Source organism: Camelus bactrianus, chromosome 10, assembly GCF_048773025.1.
Source record: "Camelus bactrianus isolate YW-2024 breed Bactrian camel chromosome 10, ASM4877302v1, whole genome shotgun sequence".
NCBI classification, from domain to species: domain Eukaryota; kingdom Metazoa; phylum Chordata; class Mammalia; order Artiodactyla; family Camelidae; genus Camelus; species Camelus bactrianus.
The window spans coordinates 42,272,554-42,296,945 of NC_133548.1; the positions used below are offsets into that span (position 1 = coordinate 42,272,554).

At 38.8% G+C, this 24,392-nt stretch overlaps 1 protein-coding gene and 1 long non-coding RNA gene across 5 annotated transcripts in view; one reads left to right on the forward strand and one right to left on the reverse strand.

The window, feature by feature from the left end:
• Positions 1-15,319, forward strand: part of LOC141578861 (uncharacterized) — a 17,533-nt gene extending 2,214 nt beyond the window's left edge. Inside the window, exons 2-3 of the long non-coding RNA XR_012509680.1 lie at positions 11,929-11,989; positions 14,095-15,319. This is a non-coding gene — a long non-coding RNA (uncharacterized LOC141578861). The remainder of the gene's footprint in view (positions 1-11,928; positions 11,990-14,094) is intronic.
• Positions 15,320-15,731: 412 nt separating this feature from the next.
• Positions 15,732-24,392, reverse strand: part of ZNF143 (zinc finger protein 143) — a 58,636-nt gene continuing 49,975 nt past the window's right edge. For all 4 annotated transcript variants that reach the window (XM_074372412.1, XM_010964883.3, XM_074372411.1 and 1 more), the window contains exons 15-16: positions 17,308-17,454; positions 15,732-16,478 (exon numbers count right to left, since the gene is read on the reverse strand). In XM_074372412.1, the coding sequence (XP_074228513.1) occupies positions 16,395-16,478; positions 17,308-17,454 (231 nt within the window). In that variant the 3' untranslated portion in view covers positions 15,732-16,394. The remainder of the gene's footprint in view (positions 16,479-17,307; positions 17,455-24,392) is intronic.

Below are 24,392 nucleotides of genomic sequence, written 5' to 3' on the forward strand. Positions count from 1 at the left end.
GAGCCGAGTGTCGCGGCCTCTTCGCCGCCCCTCTGCCTCCCCGGAGTCCGAAGCCGGACAGAGGGCGGGGGAGCGCCTGGGGTGTCTGCGGGTCTGGGCTGGCCGGCACCGCCGTGGCCCTCGGGCGCTGCCCCGGGAGACACGCCTCCCGTCCGGCGTCCCTTTGGCGCCCGCCCCTGGGGCGCTGTGGGCGTGGCTGTGAGGAGTCACATTCCCGGGTCGAGGTCTGAGCCGGAAACGGTGACTGTGGCCTCAGGACCCGTCAGAGCTGTGTGAGCGGATGGGTTAGGCCGACACCCAAGTCAGCAAGAAGACGGACTCGCGTGTTCTCCAGGCGAGGTCACCGGCAATGGGGCGACCTCTGAGCCGCAGTTTCCCCCTAGAGAGGCTGCTTGGGTTCGGTGTGTCCGCAGCGTTGTGAGGGCCCCAGGCCGTGGTCCCCTTTGCTGTCCGGCTCCCCACCCCCACTCGTCCACAGTAAAGAGGAGCAGCACCGCACTCGGCCTTCAGCACAAAACCAGGTGCCCACTGCGTTAGTATTTGATAGCCAGCACGTGGGCAAGTGTGGCAAAACAGATTGGCCCAGCTCGCTGCACACTTAAAAGCACCTTGAGAAAAAATTTCTCTAGTACTGCGTCAAATTGTGGTTTAATACGTCCCTTATTGTCGCACAAGTTTCTGACAGTTTTTCAGTTGTAAATAACCCCGTGATGAATAGTCTTTCTTCTCGTGTTTCCCCCACACCCCTCTTAGGACAGGATACATTCAAAGAAGTGAGAATTATTGGTTCAAAGGTAAACTGCCAAACTGCCCTGCAGAAAAAAAAATTCACTTTCTCGCTGGCAATGAATTAGAGTCCACTCTTCTGAATTCTGGACATCAGTGTGTATTTAATGTTTTTTAATGTAGTTTTGTTCTTTTGATTAATAATCACTGGACAGTTTTCATGTGCTTATGGCCATTTGCATTTATATTTATATATCGCGTTTGTCCTTTTTTTTTTTACTGTGGCACTTTGCCATCTATGTGTTGTTCTGACACGTTTCAAAGGTTGAACTCAAGCTAGATTTTTAATAATAGAAACACATCTTAGTACTTATCACATGGAGAATTCCTTGAGGTCTCATAACTGAAGATGCATTAAAGGGTAAACAGCTGTCTTCTCCAAATATTTGCTAACTGATGTATAAATGTGTCTTTTTTGTGTGTTAATCCAAACTTAATTTCAAGCACTTGGAAGACAAGAACTCTCCCTTTTTGTATGTTTGGAGGAGAGGCATTCTCTGATCCATGATGGCCAAAGCCAAGGAGTGGTTTTTAACACCCTGCCTCCAACACTTCTTCTCTCCTAATAATAAATATAAATTATGTCATATGGATAGTTGACATTTTCTCAATTTCATGTGAAGTATAAGTAAAAATAATTTTAGATAACTTCTACTCTTTACCGATCTGTAACATGAATTGTATGGAAAAATAGTGTGATTCCTAGGTAGATGGGAACTTAGTACAGTAAACACCTCTCCCCAACTAGATTTTTGCTCTTGAGTCTCTCCTGTATAGAAATTCTGTATCCCTGTTGCTATCCATGAAAGCACACGCTGTCCCCAACCCCCTTCACTCCTTCACAACATCCTGCATATTCCTTAGCAAGTTTATATCTATTTCAAAGTATGTTGATTGTTTGTTTACAACTATTCTCTTTTAGAAAATGAGGTCCTTGAGTATAGGGACCTTTTCTCTTGTTTATTGCAGTATTCTGATGTGGCTTAGGTGCTCAATATCTTCTGAGTGATAAAATAGAGCCCTTACTGAAATATTTAATTGCCTTTTTTCCCCTCTCAATATTATTAATTCAGATGGTACAGAAGTCTCCTACTTACCCCTGCAACCCCCAGCCTAAGTCCCCTTCCTGGAGGTAAACATTCTTTTTTTGTTTTTTCTCAGCTCTTAACTTTGCTATCTACACCTATCTGCTTCCCTAAACTGAGAGGTCCTTGAAGTTGGCGGGGGCAAAAGGGCCTGGGTTCCAGATGGGAAGGGAAGAGCTCATGATTCACACCCAAGTCCTCACACGGAATGGGAGAAGTAAATTCCCAACAAATGTACAGAATTACTGGGAGAAAGAAAATTTTTTTTTAAGTTGAAAACAATACTCATCGGGAAAACAATTTGACTTTCTCCACTTCCATGTAAAATAGATACTTCCTGCTCCAGACTTTCCACCACACCAGCACCCAGGCACGGACTATGTAACACTCTTTGTTTGTTTGTCTGGCTTCTCTCCCACTCAGGGCTGAGATCAAGTTTTATTTGTCTTTAGAGTTCCAGTAATCAGCAATGTGCCTTGGCCCCACAGAAGGTGCTTCATAAATGTTTCCAGAATAAATTGAAATGTAGTGTTCTTTAAAACAAAATACCAAAATGAGTAAGAAACACAGGCCCTGCCTCCTCCAGCTGAGAACATGGCACAAGGTTATGGTTTAAATACATCAGTGTCCTAACTGAAATTCTAAATGATTTTTCCGATTTTTTAAATTTCATGCTCCTTGGAGTACAGCACTCACTGTACTAGGAGATGGGGTTACGCCCACCTGCCCCAGGGCATATCTAATTCAAATTTCCTGTTCTTTCCCTATCCTGTGTTGTTTCTAACTGTAATGTTGCTAGGCAACTTTTGCAGAATCCACAGGCTTTTGGTAATATAATAACTGAGTAAAAGTCTTGCCTCTAGGTATTGAGAGAACAAACTTAACCTGTTTTTCCCCTTCAGACTGGTGATTTCCCAAGTAAAAGGCTTTAATTCCACTGTTGTCTGCCCATGCACCTTCCTTAGCAGCAAAATAAGCAAGATTCCTGCCCTGAAGATTTATAATTGGGATTCCTAAATCACCTTCTCAAATACTTTTAATATATACAGCACATAAATATATGTACATATTCTCATTAACATAAGCTGTGCACTTTTGAGTGAAAGGTCCTTCAGAACCAGGAACTAATTTTTCACACTCTGGGAATGTTTCTTAAGACTAGCCAGATTTTACCCAAAGCTGAATCCTTTCTGGTTTATGCTTGTGATTCTGGAGAAATAATAACTATTTCTAAATAAGAGCCTACTCTAATAGATTTCTAATTTAAAAAAAAAAAGCCATATTGGCCAAATCTGTTTTTCACTTAAAAACCAAATAATATGCTTAAAAAATTCCACTGTCTTTCTTCATCTTCCTTGTTATCTTATCCCCTTCTGCTGGTTCTCTCAGCAAACCTTACCTCACTTCAGCCAAGCTCTAACTGTTACCAACTGCCAGTTGGCCCTGAGAATCCAGTTCTCAGGCTAGAATGTAGTAACTCCTCCTGCTGCTCCTGGTTGACTTCTCAAGTATAGATTGGATTTCTCTACTTTGGCACTTGCCTCTGATGAAGGACATTGACCATTTCACCACATGTTCATCAGTTTACCCTGTGAATACAAAATAATCAAATGCAGTTCCTCCTTAAGTTGTTCAATGGATTAAATGTGAGACTAGCATTGTCTCTGACAAATAGTGTTTAGTAAGTGTTATGTATGCTTTTAATTGTAGCAGTGTTATTCAAGAATGACCATACTTGTTAATGGGTTTATAGTCAGTAAATGCAACGTGTGATTCTTGGTGTCCCCCAAATAAGTTTGCTTATTGTGGATAAACAGTTAGGTTTGTGTACAACCCGCAAGGATAATCAAATCAGAACATAGTATTGATATAAAGAGAACTTGAAAAGTGTAGCTAGCGAAGAGTGACCACTTGAAAGTTTGTCTTTTAATGAAATGAACATTATTTATTATCATGCCTAATTCATCTTTAAGTATTACTAACATACTATTTTCATTTTTACTTATAACAATAATATAAGATCAATGGTGGATTCCATTATATACAATTATATCAATAATATAGTTTATGTACAAAAAAATTTGAGGATGTAAGATTCTCATTCAGTTTTTTCTTGGGGGCTTCAACTCTGAGAGACCATGCTAGAGTACTTAAAAGTTGTGTCTGTACATACACAAAACTTTGGCTATAACCAGTCTTGTTAGTGAAAGAAGCCTTCAGGGATGCTCCCAGTTACCTTGGCCTTTACACAGTCACCCTGATTTTCAAAGACTTAATAGTCTACTGTAATCAGTAAGGTCTGTGGCAATGATGCTAGCTTTAGGACTTTTCCCAAGAGAAAATGCTGACCACTAGCCATATCATTCCTAGATAAGAGAGGCGTTCTCAACCAACATTTAAAATTAAAGCTCTGTGAGGCAGTTAGCCAAAACATCATTTTTCCTGTTGGCTAAAACTCCTTTAGACTGGAATGGAATTAAGTAGCCACATTTTCTGCAACTTTACTTTTTTTTTTTCTTTACTGGAGTTCAAAGGGCTGCTTTTCTCTGTATTCTTAATGAGTTTCAGTACCTGAAAAGGTCGCTTCACAGAAATGTTATAAACAGGAAGAATCATGAGTGCCTAACAGAATGCCAGTGCTAAATACACAGTCTCGTAATTGATTAATTGCCTCTCCTCCTGGGTTAGTGACGTACACAGGAAATGACCTGGATGACCACAAGGACTGCCAGTTGTCTGCTAGCCATACCGTGATTATCTAAACCAGCTTTGTTCAGATTACTGCAGCATAGACGATGTGATGAGTCCTCTCCAGTGAATCAAGGGGCCCTGACTCAGTAGGAGAGGAAAAGGAGATAAGGCAGCTATCCCATGCTGGTCTTTTGTGTAGCAACAGGGGTGTTTTGGGGTATTGCTATGTTTTGATGACTCAGTGGTGAGTCAGTTTTAAAGTTCTGTAAAAGGCCTTGCTCAGCCCAGACAGGACTGAGAGATGATCTCATCCAGTAGCTAGTTGGTAGAAAGTACCCAGCAGTGTGTCATACGATCAGCCAATTGGTGATGTAAATATGTACGTGGAAAAAAACACACCGGTAAGGATGAACTAGTTCCTGAATGGAGAATTCAACTCTACCTGGCATCTTCTATTGAGTGCCTGCTATGTTCAAGCACCGTCCACATGCTACACACTGCCCCTTACCTTTACACAGGTCAGAATATGAGAAATGTCCTAGGTGCTAGAAAAAGCTGGGGTGCTTGGGAGGGCGCTGGGAAAGCTATAGTGCCAGCTATATGGTAGGCACTAAGCCAGATGCTTTACATTATTTATTTTATTTAATCTTTATAGGAAACCTCCGAGAGAGGTATTTTCATTCACATTTTACAGATGAAGAAAATTAAACCCAGACAGGTTAAATGCCTGTATCACACACATAGAGCCGGTATCACTGAGACTAGCTCTTTCTACCCCTGCAAGAATAGGGTAAGGTGAGGCTGAGAACTAAACTGGGAGACTTTATGAAGATAGGGTCACAGGAACCAGCAGTTTGCTGCTAGAGCGTGCACAGCAGGGCACACATCTTGTACGGTGTGAATGGAAGCCAGAGACAGTCAGACTTGGCACATCTACTTTTTTGCTATACCATAAAACCCACATGTATTTTAAATTCTAAAATCAAGAGGAAAGATTACAAAGATTGATATTATCTATTGTGGCAGAGAGTTTGGAGAAATGCATTCTCATTTACCACGGGGTGGGTGTAAATTGGTACCATCTTTGAAAGATTGTTCTGATAATTTCTGTTACAATTTAAATGTTTATAATCATTGACTCAGCAATGCTACTGAACATTTGTACAGATTTCCAAGATTATGTAAAAGAATGTTTATCGTTGTATTAATTCATTCAATAAATACTTAACGAGGCCCCATGGGCCTGGCACCCTTCTGGAAACTAAGAACACAGCAGTGAAATGAAATAAAGTCCTTACTTTCATGAAACTTTGAGATCTCTGTTGGAGACAGGCAATATATGAGTAAACAAATGTACAAAAAAGATCAAGTAGTGATAAATGCTATAAAAAAAAAAGGGGGGAGGTGCCAGGGATTAAGAAATGGTAGAGAGTTGGAGGGAGGTGCTATTTTAAATAGGATGATCTAGGAAAGCCTTTCTGAGGAGGCAGCATTTGAGCAGGAATCTGAGTGAAGTGAGGCAATCAGCCAAATGAAGATCTGGAGGAATTGTGTTCTAGGCATTGTTTATAATACCCAAAATTGGAAGCCACCTAAATGTGCATTAAATACTTAGTAATCACAGTTTGCAAAGTAATGAGATAGAGCTATATGTACGAAATGAAAAGATAGTAAGATAAAATGGAAGAAAAGGTTGCAAAATTGTATAATGATTCCATTTTAAAAATTAACCTAAAGCAAATATATGTACCACAGGGAAGACATCTGGAGAAATATACAAAATTATCAAAAGATCTCACTTCTAAGGTTGTTGTATCGATTGAGAGAACAAGACAAAGGGCTAGGGACCAACTAAAGAGAGAGCCAGGAGAAAAGCTGGATCATTGCTCTAAAACAGGATGGGGCAGGTGGAATATGGCACAAGTCCTGGGGATCCTTACTCTGCCTTTTCTGACGTACTGGAGCTCTCCTCTCTTTCCATTCACTGATGCCTGATCCCACCTTCCCTTTCCTTGTTTCCTTACCTCCTATCTCCCTCCTCTGGCTTTGCTCTTGGGAAAGGAGCCTGTGCTCCGGTTTTCTTAGCCTGGTTTCTTCATCTAGACTGGTCTCCCTGCCGATCTCAGACAAGCAACTCTGTGCTCTGGCTGCAGACTTTGGGGAGGTGCTGATAAGGAAGGGGCTTCCAGCATCCCTCTGATTTATTACAGGCTCACTTCTCAGTACAGAATAAAAGGCTTCGTCCCTGGTTACCAGCTTCAGAATATTAGCTGAGTTAGGAGCTCAATTTGGGGCATAGAGTTGCTCACACACACTGCTGCCAGTGCTGACTGCATCACCTGCCTTGCCTTCAAGTTTTCTGAAGCAGCCAGGTCTTGTATTTGATGCCCCACACCCACCCAGCACTACCAAGCTCTGCTGACTTCCGGGGGCCTGTGTGTCTGTATGCTTCTCAACCAGTTGTTAGAAACAACAATAGCACAGAAAAATGGCAAGGATAAAATAAACACACAGAATACGTTCTGTGCTCCTGTATTGTTTCTAACAAGTTTTTAGTTTAATTATTTTGGATTTCTAGGTAGACAATCATATAATTGGTAATTCCTTTTTCCTAGTATTTATGACTCTTACTTTATTGTCTAATTGCATTAACCAACACTTCCAGAACAACATTAAATAACAAGAGAGGTGTTTAGTGGCTGGTTAGCTCAGCTGATTAGAGCATGGTGCTAATTATAGGAGAAATGGTGAGCATCCTTGTCTTGCTCCTGACTTTAATGGGGATATTAAGGATAATATTGTTTGATAAGATGTGTATATGTATATGTGTGCACATAGACATGACTTATATCTGTTATATTAAAGTGTTCTTTTCCTTTTGTCAGAATATTTGTGAGGAATGACTATTCAATCATATCACATTTTTAGCATTTCTCTTAATTATTCTGCTTTTTTCTTGTTTTAAATTATTTCTGTGGTGAATTAGATTAATGGATTTCCTTATATTATGCCACTCTATCCTTCCTGAAATAAACTGTAGTCAAGTTGCTTTTCAACTATACTGCAAAATTATGTTCATATATTTCATTTAGATGTTTTGCATCTATATTTATAAATGGAACTGGTTCATAGTTTTCCTGTTGTATAGTCTTTGTAAAATTTTGGCTTCATGAAACCAAAATGTTTGCTTCTTTCTTTGTACTTTGGAATAGCTTTAATAGAATGAGAATGATTGATTCCCTGAAAGTTTGAAAGAAGTTGCTCCTTAACATGTCTAGGTTCAGCATTTTATTTTATTTTTTAAAATTATTTATTTATTTACTATTTTTTTAAAGTATAGCTTTTGACAGTTTTTGTTCATGATTATTTATCTGTTTAGATTTTCTGCTGTTTTTGAGTCCCTGTTGGTAATTTACATTTCCTTGAGTATTAGCCATTTCATTCAGATTTTAAATTGTAATAGCATAGGATTAGGCAAAGTATTCACTTGTATTTCTTGTTATTTCCTCTGTACCCATGGTTGTAAGCCCTTTCTCATTGCTAACTTGTATATTTATGTTTTATCTTTTTTATCAATTTAGCTAATGGTTTATAAGTTTTGTTTGCTTTCCTCCCACACCAAAAAACTAAATCTTAGATTTATTAATGTGTTATATTGTTTTTCTGATTTTGAAATAATTTATTTTGCTTTTATCTGTATTAATTTCTTCCTTTTACCTTCTTTAAATTTTGCTTTGTTGTGACTTTTTGTTTTTTGTTTTACTCTATTTTTTAAATTGAGTTGCTGTGACTTTTTCCCCCTTTCTAATTTGCTGTGTTGTCGGCTTTTTAATGAACTTTTATTTTTTTCTTATTCAACAGTAAAAGTGTTTAAGGTCATGAATTTTCTTGTGAATACAACTTTGGCTGAGTTCCTTAAGTAATGTTTCATTGACTTATTTTTAAAATAGTCTATAGTTCAGTTTTTTAAACTTTATACTTAAGTATAATACACATACAGAAAAGCAAACGTATCAAAATATGTATGGTTTGTTGAATATTCACAAATTCAACACCCAGATTAGGAAATAGGAGACTACCAGTGCCTAGATCCAGCTACATAATTTACAGGGCCCAATGAAAAATGAAAATGCAATGTTCAAATTTATTAAGAACTTTAAGGTGGTGAAAGCAGAGCATTAAATCAGCTTTCTAAATGCCTGGCCCTACTCACATGCCCTTCAACTCCCCTCTGGGCTCTCTTTTCATCCCCAGCCCTGGCCCTACCAAGGGTATCCACTGTCCTGACTTCAAATAATGTGAATAGTTTGGCCTGTATGCTTTTGCATCTAGCTTCTTTTTCCTCAGCATTATATTTCCGAGGATCATTCATACTTTTACATGTAGTTAAAGACCATACATTCTCATTGCTATATAGTTAAAACTGGTCTATAATTCAGTTTGATTTGTCACTGATTGAAGAGCTGTTAGAAAAACTTGAAAATTTTTCCTAGTGGTTGAGTGCATTAGGCTAAGTTCTAACTCTCTGATTTCAGAGGTGGGGCTAGAAACAGGCCCCTCTTCCTCTGAATGAGCAAGTCTGAAGTCACAGCACATGTGGTATGAGTAAGAAACAGTGAGCTTTGGAATAAAAATCTCCTCCTCATCCTCTTCTGATACCCAATAAGGAAGAAAGGGAAAGAAAGCTAGCCGAAGAGGGTAGTTAAAGGCAACAGTTTTTTTTAACTTCTACAGGCAGAGGTTTTTTTTTAAACTTCTCCAGAGCACCAGCACATGCTGATTATAGAAAAGGGGGGCTGAAGTTGTCTTGTCAGCTTGTGAGTTCCCAAGGAAACTGGAAGGAAATTAGGTCCTTTTTTGTTCAGGTCAGAGATCTGAACAGGGGCAAGGTCCCTTCCCTGTGCCCGTCCATTATGTCAGGCTGTCCTGGAGAAGTGATCAGTGAGTGGGCCTCTCTAATTATGGGGCTGCAGGGTGCAGTCCTACACTGAAAATGGCTGAATGTTTAGGGATGAGTAGCCCAGACAAGTAGTCCACCAATCCTTAAAGAATGTATTGCTAAAAGTCAGTCATACTTTTACATTTCAAACCTAACAGTAAAACCTGAATTCAAACTATTATGATCAACTTGCATCAGCCAGCCTTATATTTAAGCCCTGTAGCTCAAATTTGATGACCAAAGACAGAAAATCTTTTAACAAAGTACCATTTGCTTGAGGGAGAGGACCTGTCATTGAGATTCTTTCTTGAAAACAAAGAATAAGTTTATTTATTTTAAAATAATAAAAAGCTTATAATACAAAATTCAAAAAGCATAAAAAGGTATACAGTAAAAGTGTCTCTCTCCTACCTACCCCTGCTTCCAGCCTATTCTCCAGAGGCAGCCAGTATTACTGTTTTCTTGTATCCTTTATGAATGGTTTATGCAAATACACATAATCTTTCAAATATTTTTATAAGAAGTTATGGTATATATTGCATACTCTTCTGCACCTTGCTTTTTCATGTACTATTTCTTAAAGATTGTTTCATATTAATGCATATAGAATAACATTCACAGATTCTGGAAATTAGGACACAGACATATTTGGGGGTGGCATTATTCAGCCGACAACATCATGTGACCAGTCCGTCCCAGAGCTCCCCAGAGCAGCCCACCAGAACCCTCCCACACAATGCTGAGGCTTGGAGGAGCCTAAAGCAGCAGGACTCTCCCATACTTTGTCTAAGGTCTGCCATTAGGCTGTTTTCAAACTTTTGCTATTATGAGCAGTGCTGCAGACAAGTACTCTTTTTACCCCCCAAATCAATAGAGCTTTTATTGCATCCTTAAAAATATCACAAATGAGTCTGAAGAATCATCTGGCATCCTGCTCTTTCTGTAGCTGGACAACTTAGATCTTACTCATCAGCCTGCTGAACTGTTCTCTTTTCAGAAACATAGTTCCTTTTGCACAAAAATTTCCATCCAAAAATTGCCTGATATCCTTGTTTTTAACTGTTGTGGCTTGCTGAATCAATGCAGCTGAATTTGACACAAATCCAATGTTGTTTTCTTCAAGAACTAACTCATCTTTCTGGGCTTGAGATACCAAACAAGCAACGCCTGGCCTCATCCGAACACTATTTTTCACCCCCCAAATTTTGGATTTCAGTCAGAGAACCATTCTCCTGAATAATGACGTTGATGGAGAAATGAATATACACAGACCTCATTTCGTAGCGGAAGCCCAGCATAACACTCTTGATCGTGCCCTGTACCTGACGACAGTGCCAGCAGTCACAGGTTCCTTTCTATTTCCCCACCATTGCTCCCCGAACCTACTTAGTGACTCCTGCTGGTAGCTGACCCCAAGGCTCACCCTAGTGTTTTTCATTACTAAACTAATTCCTTCTTTTTTAAAAAAATTTTTTGTAAAATTTAATTATTTCAATAGAGATATATTAGAGGTCAACCTAAATCCTATTTAACTTTTTTTAGACACCTTTATTGTGGTATGATTTCTATACAGTAAACTACATATATTTCAGATGTACAATTTGATGCATTTTACTAGATGTGTACACCTGTGAAACCACCACCACAATCAAGATGGCTGACATTTCCATCGCTCCCAAAGAGGTGCAGACTCCTGATTTATCTTGATAATTCCTTTCTTTTTGACTTTGAAATACCCACAAAGTTTCACCAGTTTCACAATAGTGAAGATCACCTTTGCAGAAAAAATGGTCCACTTTCTTGTTGTTCCTGATTTTCTGTTTAAAAGAACATTAAGTAATTTCAGGATGTTAGAAAAGCTCTAAGGTAGTGGGGAAAACGCTTGGCTAATCAGTTTCATATGGGCAGAAGGTCTAGTGAGGGTAAGAGCTGCTCCCAGCTGGGGCCTATTGCCCTCCCAGGGTCCTCATTGGCACAAAAGTCCTGTCACTGGGTTGGAGTAAAAGTCCCCTATTTAAAAAGATAAGGCAGCTCCCTTGCAACAGCAGAGATTTTACCTCTTTCTCCATAGAAATTGCAGAAATTATCTGGAGGGCACTGTGACTGAGTCTGCAACTGAGAGTTGTTTTCCACATCCTTTCTTAGGCAGATAGGCGTTTAGACAGACTAGTTAGGGTGTTCTGTCTTCTGGAGAGCTTTTTTGGATGCCTTCTGTGTGTCCAGGGAAACCCTGCAGAAGTAAGGCAAAGTAGGAGAAATTTGGGATTGACATTAAAGTAGGAATCCTATTTTCTTTTACTTGAACACAGAAAAGTAAAAAGAAAAACTTTTGCCAGATAATTGTCATTTTAACTGTTCGTGCAGTTATCCTGAACCTTGAGCGTTCTTTCCTCTCAGCATGACTTACTTTCTGTCTTCCCATTTTAGCCATGCTCTGGAGGCAAATGAAACTGCTGCATGGAGAATTGAGGACTCTCTGTACTTCCAGGTGAGTTTAGAGCTGGAGAGTACAGCTAGAGGTGACCTGCTTTGCAGGACCTCCAGGAGTTATGGGGAAGTAGACGTTCTCGGTTATCCTAAGGGAGCCCATAATCTAAAAAGAGAAGCATATAATATATTCCCCAAACACGAGTCACACTTCTTGTGTGACAGCAGAAAGAGAATTGAAGAACTCTCCTCAGCAGGGCAGGCTACATATTCTGTAGGGCTTAGGACAAAAAGAAAATATGGGGCCTCTTGGTCAAAAAGCAGGAAAAAGGGGCTGTTATAGGTGTACATAAAGCCAGACACAGAAGGACAAATAGCATGTATGATTCTACTTATATGAGGTACTTAACAGTAGCCAAAGAAAGTCATAGAGACAGAAAGTAGAATGGTGGTTGCCAGGGGCTGGAGGGAGCAGGAGGGGGAGTTTTTGTTCAGTGGGTAATTTCAGTCTAGGAAGATGAAAATATTTTGGAGATGGATGGTGGTGATGTTTGTGAATGTACTTAATGACACTGAACTGTACACTCCAAAGTGGTTAAAATGGTAAATTTTATGTTACGTATATTTTAGCCCCCAGCACACATACACATAAAAGAATACGTAAGCTTTTTCTTTCTTCTGCAGTCTCTTGACTTGTCATGGTGCCTTTAATTTGCTATTCAACATAGTCCTAAGAAAAATTAAAGACTTAAGTTTTTAGCATGAATTTTACCCTTCATCTTTATATTGTACATTATCAGTTTTCAGTGAAAATGTCAGAGGATTTAACTTGTATTTAGAATCACTGAAATTATACCATTTTCATTTTTTGGCTCATTCTGGGAGGGTGCCTTGAGCTGGCTAGAAGCCACAAACAGCCAGGCTCAGGAAAAATAGGAGGAAGTGGGCTCCCCTCTCCCCCTGCCACCGGCACAGAGCCTACAGAAAGAGGCCTCCGGGGCATAGGACCCCATCGGTGTCTGGAGCAGGTGTCACTTCAGCCTGACAGCTACCAATTTCCCATCCCCACGGGCCTCCACCCCAGCCCACAGCAAACGTGCTTCTTCAAAAGGTATCTTTTGAAGGTATCTTCAAAACTCAGAGCTGGGACGCATCCAGTATGAGGATGAGCAAGAGCTAGTCCCTGTCCAGACTCAGCTAATGTTGGCTGCCCAACAGGACCACTGTGGTGCCGCCAGGCTGGGGTGAGGATGGCCGCCACCATGACACCCACCATCCCACTCTGGCTCCAGGCCCCTGCCAGGCAGAGGAGTGGCAGTGAGAACCCATCCAGGGAGGCCATGGGTGGGTGAGTGGGGACTATGGGGACTGTGTAAGTGCAGGCTCCAAGTTCCCAGTGCCTGCTCCATTGTTCCAGGAGACTTCACTTAACAAAGAGTCAAAGATAAAATGGTTAAGAATTTCCAGACTGCAACCACAGTGCATCAAATCCCAAGTGCAGGGTCATGTTCAACCATACTGGTCACACACCCTGTTCCTCAGGCCAAAGAAAAGAGCGTATTTGGCTGGAGTATTCTTTGAAGGATCCCCCACCCCCACCCCCGCATCCTTAAAGGAAACCTAAGTGTGGAAGTGCTTACAGGGGAGGGGCTGGGGCAGCCTTTCTCCATGTCCCATGTGTTCCCTTTCCTTTCCCTCCCTGAAAACAGACTCCAGCTGTACACCTTTCCTTTCACCCACCCCCTCCCCTGCTCACTGGTGCTTGACTGATCTACAACTTATCTGAGCCAGGAAATACTGGAATGTAAATTCCTTGGGATGAGACATGGAATCCAGCCCATTTCAGCGCTGAGTGCGTGATTTCCCAAGTTACCTCGTCCTGGGGCTGCCATGCAGGAAGGCAGCACATGAGACTGTCCAAAGTCGGTTTGCCCCTAATGGCCAGGGGTGAAGTGGAGGCACAGGGAGCAGTCTGGCCCTCTGGGTAGCTGCCACCTGTAGAGGATTAAGGAAGCCAAATCCTCTTTATTTCCTAAATTCTTATGAGTGCAGATTGTAGCAATGTACTTTCCCTTATAGTGGCCCCAAGTTGTGTCTGGGATAGAGTGGGGGTGTTTTTCTCGGACTGAAAGGCTTGCCCTGAGCATTATCTGGATCACATTACAGAGTTGTGCGCCCATCAGTCCATCTGCTCGTGTTCTCGCATTTCATCACGTGCCTTTCGGGGACTCTTCAACTTGGGACGGCTCCTCTCTGCACCCTGCCCTGAGAAGAATCCCACACCAGCTTTACTAGCAACTGTTAGTGCGTCAGCTGGAGTTGCCCCCTGGGGGCAAGATGCCACCTCTCGGCTCTTGAGGTCCCTTCCCTGGAAAGACAGGTAAGGGACAAACCAGCAGCACCCCTCTGCCCTTTTCTCTGGTGCCAGGAGGAAGGCATTTTCTTTTAAGCTGAGGGATAAGCAGGCCCCCCAGCAGCATCCAGCTCAGCTCTGCCCAATCTAGCTGATAAAGGAGCCAGAGTGAGGGAGAAACACCCTGGAATCTGAACAAAGGCAGAGGGAAGGAAAGTCTGGGGAGGCTGAGCTTGGGTTTCAGTTTTGGAAAGCACAGCAGACCTGGCCGGGCCCTGCAGAAGAGCGTTCTGTCAGCAGCCAGGCCCTGGACCAGGAGGCAGGAGAGCCCCCCCAAGTTCGAGATTCTGTTCTTCCTCTATCCTCCTGTGCTGGCCCCTTTCTGGGCCTCAGCAGGGAGTTGTGTGTGTGTTTAAATATCTCTGTCAAGAATGGAGACCAAGACTGTGGGTGACTAAGACCTTCTCTAATGTTTTACATCTATGAAGAGCTTTGAAGGGAAAGCAGCCAATCCCCTGCCCAACCCCGAAGGGTTTCCCATTTCAAATGACTAAGTCATGACCCTTTTTAGCCAGACTTCAAAGAACCTGATCAAAGATAACATTTATATTAAATAGAACAGCACAGCATTTTTTCCTTTTTACTGTAAAGCCTGAAATGAAAAACAGCCCCATTTCAGCTCTCTGGCAAACAAGCTACAGAAAGGAGTGATTGTTGCAGGACAACCTTCACACAGACTCTGCCTGCTTTTTTTGGAACTTGCTGGGCCCTACACTGAATTTCCGACATTAGAGATGGTTCTTCAGGTGCTCAGGTCACTAGGCAATCAAAAATCACCAAGGCCCATCTTGATAATCTCTGCCATAAGTTGTTATCATCCAAGAAGGCAGTTGTGATGTGGTGAAAAAACACCTTGGACATGGGCATCAGAAAGTCTGAGTCCACAAGGCTTTGCCCTGTGCAGACACTTAACCTCTTTGTACCTTCACTTTCCTCATGTACAGAAGTGGGGTAATAAATCCTATATATCTGACAAAATTGTTATGAGTAGATAAAAATGTATGCAAAAGTACTTATTCTGTGCTTGATACACAATATACTCTCAATATATGTGTGCTGGATTATAATCTATTACGTTTGTATTTTCTGCAACATTTCCCCCATACCCATACCAATTTAATGAAACAAATATAAAGGTAACATGTAAAAAAATTGCTGTATTCAAAATTAATAATAAACTTTAGGGTAAATAAGCTTTAAAACAAAAGTACATAAGCAAAAATAAATAATTTACACCAACCCACTAACCTAATTTTCAGAGTAAAGCCATTTCCAATTACAGCACTGTTATCCCGGGCTCCAACCTGTGGTCAAACTTTGATAGTTCATTATTTTTAAAAAACAGTAACAAAAAACTGAACACTAAGGAGAATCTTTAACAAAAAGAAAGTACTGGATTCAACTTTTTAATTTTAAATAACCAAACTTTGTAATTTTATACATAATTCAATGTAATGCTAATATAATTAGCACTTCAGCTTGAAGAGCTGGTATTTAACAGGGATGGAAAATTATAATGAATAGTCTTCAAACCGTGAGATACAAATAAAAATGGACAAGTATACAGTAGAACAAAAACTGCAGACACTCTACTAGCTGAGGGAACTATCTGAAGGCTTTACATCCTTTATTGTCCATGATGGCTTTTGGAATTATGATTGTTTGATGAATAGAACCTTTGACATTTCAGATATAGCCTTTATTTATTTATTTTCACAGTAAGTTAAAAATCCATCATAAGACTCTGTAAGACATCAGTGGTCTTGTGTGTTGACTCTAGGAGTTTGTAATCTGATAAAAGAGTAACATAAAAATTTACTGCATTGCCCTAATTTCATACTTCCTTGTACACAATGAATCAGTTTGGGAAATCTATTCCAAGGGTTATATACACAAAAGTGTTCAGAATAAAACCTTCTCCACTTTTGCATAAAAATGTGTACAGTGTTTCAGGAATGGAAAATTTCTAATTTTCCTGGGCCCGGGCTTCATGGATCTCTGCTTTCTTAAGATGAAAGGCTCCTCTTCCTTTATTGCTCCACTGTTCAAAGGATTAATCATCCAACCCTGGCGTTTCTCCTTGTTGAATCCTGGATGCTATTCTGATGGCTTCTTCCAGAGATGGCTGTTCTCCAAGCTGAAACAGGAACATACACAAAACCAGTTAAGATAATGCCAAAGAAATATAATATGCCAGAAGTAAAAGTGCTCTCTGTAATTCTGACACCTGGGCTTATTAGGGTACTACTGCCGATCCACAAAACACAAAAACAAATTCCTGCTGGGGAGAATAATGCAGTTTCTTTATTTAGGGTATTTGATAAGCCTTCACAAATTGAAGGAACAAAAGATCTTTTCCAATGGAGATATTCAGAGAGCTTCCTGAGCCTTTAGCTTCTCTGCCCATAAACTAAATTAAAACCAACAGCTAGAATTTCCTGAATGTGTTCTAACCCTTTTCCAAGTAAATACATTAAGAAAACAAACCAACCTTCCCAAGGAAAGGTAATCTACACCTAGCATTCTCTGCCTGAATTCAGTGACTTCCCAGAGAATGGTTTCTTCACAGTCTTCTGACATTGCCCACCACAGAATAGCACTGTGTAGTGATTCTCGGAGGACTAACTTAGGGTCTGTGTTTACATGAGGTTCATTTCCAAGCAACAGCTCTTAAGTGCTTTATACAATCCTGCCCAGTTACACTTTTATTTTGAGAGTAAAGATGGCTGCCCAGGTACAAATAGGGATATATACCAGGAACCTTATTTTTCTTGCTACAAATTCCCCTAGAATATGTAAAGATAGTAGAGAACAAAGTTGTGGTCTCCTTGAGTCTACTTCAAAGACAGCAATTTCCTTAATAGAATATAGATTATTCTATGCCCTCCCTTCGTGAAGGTTATGCATAAGGGCACAGTGTACAATGCTGAGACCATTGTACCCACCTGAACGGCCATTGTACCCACCTGAACTGCAATCTGGGTGCCATTGGATGTTGCCACTAAGGTCAGAGGCCTGGTTTCTGTGGTTACTAAGTGATGGCTATGCTGCTGGTGCCCCATTTCTGATGAAGCAGTATGGAATGCTGCCAGGTCTTGAGCCACAATTGCAACCTTGAACAAAAAATACACAGACGAATTAAAACTATAATTTAAATAGGTTAAAATCCATTTAATGCAAGGGATTTGTCCTCAAATTCAAAAGGAAAACCTCTTCTGACCATAGACTTCTAGAAGCCTAAAGCTGGAAAAGACCTTACATATTGTCTATACTGGACTCCTCTTTTTTTATTTGAGGAAATTGAGGCTTAGAAAGAAGGGACTGATTTAAGGTTATGAAGTGAGCCAATGGCAAAACAGAGTAGAGGACACTGGAGAAGTGGATTCGCTATACCAGGCTCCATTTGCCAAGAGAGATGTGACTGTGTCTGAAGTCTTATCCCTAAGTGGCTGCCAGGGAAGTTACATATGTGGACTAATTCACACCTCAAATGTCTAATTATTCCTGATTTTTGATCAGTGGTAGACATACTATTTTTTCCTGTTTATCTGTTACATTTAAAATTAGATTTCCATTTCACTAGGAAAACAAAGGACCAGTAGCATTACTCACAAAATAGCAACATATCTTGTTATTCTCCTTTCCTCTTTTAGATTCCATGCAATCTTTCCATATTGTTTCTGAAGCAGCTAGCCATTATGGTTAAAAGTGCTTTCATGGCTCTTAAACCACACATGTAGCTTTTTCTATGTAGGTAACACAGAAAATGGCATCAACTACTTCTCTTGTATGGTATTTTAAAAGTTTGTTCAGTCAAACTCAGAGAAAGAATAGGTTAAAAAATAAAATTGCTATTTTACTTGGCTATTAATCCACTGAAAATGCTAGATTTTAAAGCTAATAGATATTTAGCTTGGATCAATCCCAGTGATGTTCCATAGTCTAGCAACAGACTTCAGTCCAGCAATGGTGGAGTAGCTTATATTGGACTAACCCTGTCAATTATATTACAATTATAAAGTGTGGAAAAAATATGAAAAGGCAACTATTTGAAGGCATTGGTGAACAATGAAAAGCAGAAGGAAATGGAGGGGATTCTCAAAAGAAGGTAACCACACTGGGTCACAACTAGGTTTAAACAGCTTTTCCCCCTGAGGGCACTCATCAGTCTGAGCAGCACAGGGCAGCTAAAGGTATCAAATAATGGAGTCTAGGGATGCCACAATGGCTATGTATTGAGAGGGGTATCCTAGAAAGGAGAAAACCAGAGGGAAGGGAGCCCCCAAACCTGCATATAAACTCCCCTCAATTCTTTAAGACCTCAGAACTGGAAGTTCCAGTAAATCTAGTAAAAAGCAGCAGCTAGAAGGCTGAAAAGCTGAGATTTCAGTGATACCGCAGGAGAGACAGGATTTAGAATTTCAATCCCACCAAGTTAGAGGGGCTTGGAAAACCCCTTGGGCTTTCAATTGAAACTCTAAGGGCCACACTTTAGGAGTAAAGTAAAGATTATGTCCCAGGACTACAGATTCACTCTGAGACCAAATGGCAAAACTGAAATAGACCCACCTTAATTAAGGATAAAACAGCCTCCACAAATAACTACCTGATAAGAACAAAATCAGTATTCTTCAGAGAGAGAGAACAAAATTAAAAATCTCTACAATGTATCAACCATAATGTACAGAATACAATAAAAAATTTTAATACATGAGAAGAGGAAAATTTAACCCAGAGTCAAGAGAAAATGAAGTCAACAAAAACAGACCTTGAGATGACCAAAATGTTGGAATTAGCAAACCAGGACTTTAACACAGCTATTATAAATATGTTAAAAGGCTTATCGAATGTGCACAAGGGAAAATCTCAGTAGACAATAAAAACTATTTTCAAAAAAGTAGATTCTATGATTGAAAATTACAATATCTAAAATTACGAGTATGGGCATAATAGAAGATGGTGATGTCAAAAGAAAAGGTCAGTGAACTTAGAGACAGATCAATAAGAATTATCCATCTGAAGAACTAAGAAAAAAAAGACATACACACACAAAAAAGAATGGATCCCCAGCAACTTGTGGGACACCACCAAGTTAATATACATACAATTAGAGACCCAGAAGGAAAAGAGAAACAGAATGAGGCAGAATAAAAATTTTTGAATGGCCAAACTTTTCCTAAATCTGGTAAAAAAAAAAAAAAAAAAAAAGTCCCCCCAAAATTATTATATAATGTTTCATAATATTATATATTCTTATAATTATATATAAGGCGGCTAGCAGAGAAATACAAAGAAAAACCACATCAGAATTAAATTGCTAAAAAAGGAATATAAAGAAAAAAATCTAGAAACAGCAAGAGGATAACTGAAGAACAATGATAAAGATGGCTGATTTCTCATCAGAAATAATGAAGGACAGGGACAATTTAAAGAGCTGAAAGAAAAAAAAATAACTGCTGACTAAAAATTCTACATATACCAAAAATATCCTTCAAAACAAGTATTTTTCAAAAAGAAAGGTGAGGGGGGAGGGTATAGCTGAGTGGTAGACTGAGAGTTCAATCCCCAGTACCTCCATTAACATAAATAAATAAACCTAACTGCCTCCTCTCCACCCCCCAAAAAAACAAACCAAAAAAAAAAAAAAAAAAAAAAAGGTGAAATAATATATTTTCAAATAAATCTGTCACTGTAGATTTGCACTACAAATAATGCTAAAGTATATGCTTCAGGCTAAATGGATGATTCCATATGGGAACTCAAATCTACACAAAGGAATAAAAGGCACTAGAAATGATAAATTTGGGATAAGTATAAAATATTATGCTTCCTACTGTCCTGTAACTTAAAAGATTAACTTTAATGCTAAAATATAATATTGTACTACAGAGGTTATAACATATGTAAATGTAAAATCACAGCAGCACAAAAAGTAGGGAGGGGCATGAATGAAAATATGGTGTGTCAAGGTTCTTAGACTTTACATAAAGCGGTACAATATTAAGTCTAAGCAGACTGCAATAACTTAAGGACGCACATTGTAATCCCTGGAGAAACCACAAAAAAAGTTAACACAGAGGGTATAATTACAAAGTCATTTGAGGAATTAAAATTAAATATGTATGTACCTAATAACAGAGCTTTAAAATACTGGAAGTAAAAAATAACAACTAAAAAGGGAGAAAGATACAAATCCACAATGAGAGTTGGAGATATTAATTCCTTTTTCTTAGTAACTCATAGAACAAAGATAAAAAAGATTAATAAGGTTATAGACTATTTGAACAACAGTACCAACCACTTTAACCTAATGTATAGTATGCTACATCCAATAAGTGCAGAACACACATTCTTTTCAAATACATACAGAATACAATGGGAAATCAATGAAAGACACATGGAAAACAAGTCTCAAATTTAAAAATAATGAAATCTTAAAGAATGTGTTTTCTGACCATAACCGATGTAAATTAAAAATCAAGAACAATGGGGGGCAGTGGGTTCAGCTCAGTGGTAGATCATTGAGCCTAGCATGCACGAGGTCCAGGGTTCAATCCCCAATACTTTGATTTAAAAAAAAAAAAGAATAGGTATCTAGAAAAGTACTAGATATTAAAAAATTAAGCAATCTACATGCAAATTAAAACACAATGATATACCATTTTACATCTATTAGAATGGCTAAAATTTTAAAGAGTATCACCTCAAAATGTTGATGATATGAAACAAGCAGAATTCTTATACAGTGATACGTGGGAGTGTATGACAGACAAAACCACTAAGGAGAACTGTCCGCACCTTTGTACCAGGTTAAATATACCTCTGCCTTATGACCCGGCAACTCCAGTAACAGGTATTTATCTAAGAGAAATGAGAATATATGGCTACAAATATCGTACTAGAATTTTTACTGCCACCTTATTCATAATAATCAAAAACTGGAAGCATCCCAAATGTTCATCAAGGGGAGAATGTATCAACAAATTTTGATAAATTCCTACAACAGAATACTGCTTAACAATAAAAATGAATGAACTGATGTTATAAACAAGAACATGGATAATCTCCAAAATGTTCTGTTAAAGAAAAAACCCAAATACAAAAGAGTTCATAGTCTGGTTCCATTATGCAAAGTTCAAGAACAATCAGAACAACTGGATGAGGACTGACTGGAAGGGGTCCTGAGGGAACTTTCTGGAGTAATGGAAATGTTCTGTATCTTCTTTGGGATGGGATGGGTGTGTGTTTAATAACTAACTGAATTATACACTTAAGATCTGTGCATTTCATTGTACATAAATTTTACCTCAATGAAGAAAAAGCAGACTGCAGGCTAATATTGAAAAACATGTTCAACGTCAGTAGTAGTCAGACAAATAGAACTAAAAATACAATTTATCCTTTACTTGTGAATTGTGCAAATATATACATATAAAAATTCTCAATGCTAGCAAGAGTACAGTGAAACAAGAACACCTTTAGATCCATGGCATAATTGTTAAAAATTTCTGGAAAATAATTTGGCAATATATAGCAAGAAGCTTAAAATAGTTCATACCATTAATCCAAAAATTCCACATCTAGAATTTGTTTCCTCTGAAAATAATCAGAGGCTTATACAATAAATTATGTATGCGGAATGAGTTAATAAAAGAACATTTAATTGATACAAGAATGTACTCAGAATGCAGTGTTAGGTGGATGACAAGCATACAAAATTATATCACAAACCTAACTTTGTTCACACATGCACCCACACAGGAAAAATGGAGTAAATAGTCCTAAATGTTGACACTAGTTATTTTAACATAAACAAATAGCTGATTTTTAGTTTGAGTCTCTATTTTCAAATTCTTTTGAAAACATTTAAGTGGAATTATTGGATCATATGTAATTCTATGTTCAACTTTTTAAGGAACTGCCATATTGTTTTCCATACCACTTTACATTCCCATGAACAATGCCCAAGAGTTTCAATTTCTCTACATTGTCCCCAAAACTTATTTTCTGTTTTTTGGACAACAGCCATTGTAATGGGGGTGAAGCAGTATCTCACTGTGGTTTTGATTTGTATTTCCCTAATGATGAATGATGCTGAGTATCTTTTCATGTGCTAATCCGGCCATCTGTAAATCTTAGAGAAATGTCTATTCAAGTCTTAAGCTCATTTTTAAATAGAGTTGCTTGTTTTTTTTCTCGTTGAGTTATAGGAGTTCTTTATATAGTCTAGATATTTTTCCCATGTAATACTATTTTTATTTTACAATTTAAAAATATATTCTAGATATTAATCCCTTATCAGATATATGATTTGCAAATATTTTCTCATTCTATAGACTGTCTTTTCACTTTCTTGGTAGTGGCTTTTGATGCACAAGTGTTTTTAATTTTGAAGAAGTTCAATTTATTTAATTTTTCTTTCACTGCCTACTATTTTGGTGCTACATGTAAGAAACAGTCTCCTAATCTATCTTTTTTTTCTTTCATTGCCTGTGCTTTTGGTGTCATACATAAGAAATTCAAGATCATGAAGATTTTCACCTGTTTTATTCTAAGACTTTCATAGCTTTGGTTTTAAATTTAGATCTTTAATACATTTTGAGCTAATTTTTATATATGGTATAAGGTAAGGGTCCAATTTCGTTCTTTTACATGTGGATGTACAGTTTTTCCAGCACCATTTGTTGAAAAGAACTTTCCCACTGAATAGTCAAAATTTTAATTATTGAAATTTAGTTGACTGTGTATGTGGGGGTTCTTCCAGACTCTGTATTTTATTCCACTGGGAATATATATTACTTTCGTAATCTGAAATTAACTAACTAAAATAGATGGAAAGCATATACTCTTCCATCTGTACCTGCCAACCAGGCTTCCAGGGGCACCTGGAAAAATGAGTCTGAGAAATGCAATTACCTTAATTAAAAAAAAAAAAAAAACTTAGGGAAGGACTGACTGCTTTCTTCCCACACATGTAAAGAAATAAGCTATAGCTAATTTAAATGTTACAGATAATTCACAGGTGGAGTCAGTCCAAACATACCAGTGGATAGTCAACATTCACCCAACAGCCTACATGTAGTTACAGCAGAAGGAGCAGTGGTGGCAGAGGTCCTCAAGTGACCTCCGCCAACCCCTACCCACAATGTGATATATCCCTGGTTGCTGGAAGCTGCCTGGCTTCATTCTAGCTCTCAAAGCCTCCTCTCTTGAGAATTTTCTTGGCCCACAGGCTAAAGATAAGGTACATAAGAATGTCTGCTTTAGGATCACTATCTTTCCAGACCCACAACTGTAATTGGCACAAGGTGTATTTACCCAAGCTGGACTATAAACCCATCCAGGAATCATGGAGCCATGGAAATGACTGCAAACCGATTAGATGGGACCATTCCATAAGACAGCCTGAAAGCTAGTGGTTGGGTTTTTGTTTGGGCATAAGGTTCAATAAGCAAACAATAAAAATGCATGGATCTTAGGTGTTCTGTTGAGTTTTGACAGTTAGATACAACTGTGAAACCACCACCTAAAACAGGAGTAGAACATTCCTTCATATTCCATTCCATCAATTCCCTCCCCACCCCAAGCCAAGCAGCACTTTCTGATTTCTATCACCATGGATTTGTCTTGTCTGTTCTTGGATTTCGTGTTAAGTGGAATCATATGGTATGCATTCTAGTAGAATTGCTGAGTCACAGGGAAGAGGTATGTTCGAAGTTATAAGAAACTGCCAAACAGTTCTCCAAAGTGGTTGTATCATTTTACACTCCCACGAGTGTGCTCCATGTCCTACGTGCTTCAGATCTTTGCCAACATTTGACTTTGTTAGTTTTTTTTATTTTAGCCATTTATTTCCCTGTGTCTGTAATGGTATCTCACTGTGATTTTAATTTGCATTTCTTTGATGACTAAAGATGTTGATCACTTTTTTGTTAACTGCCATTCATGTATTTTTTTTTGTGAAGGGTCTATTCAAATAAGCAATCAAATGATCTGCTCACTTAAAAGAATTTCACTTATTTATTTTGCTCATTTTGAATGGGTTGTTCAT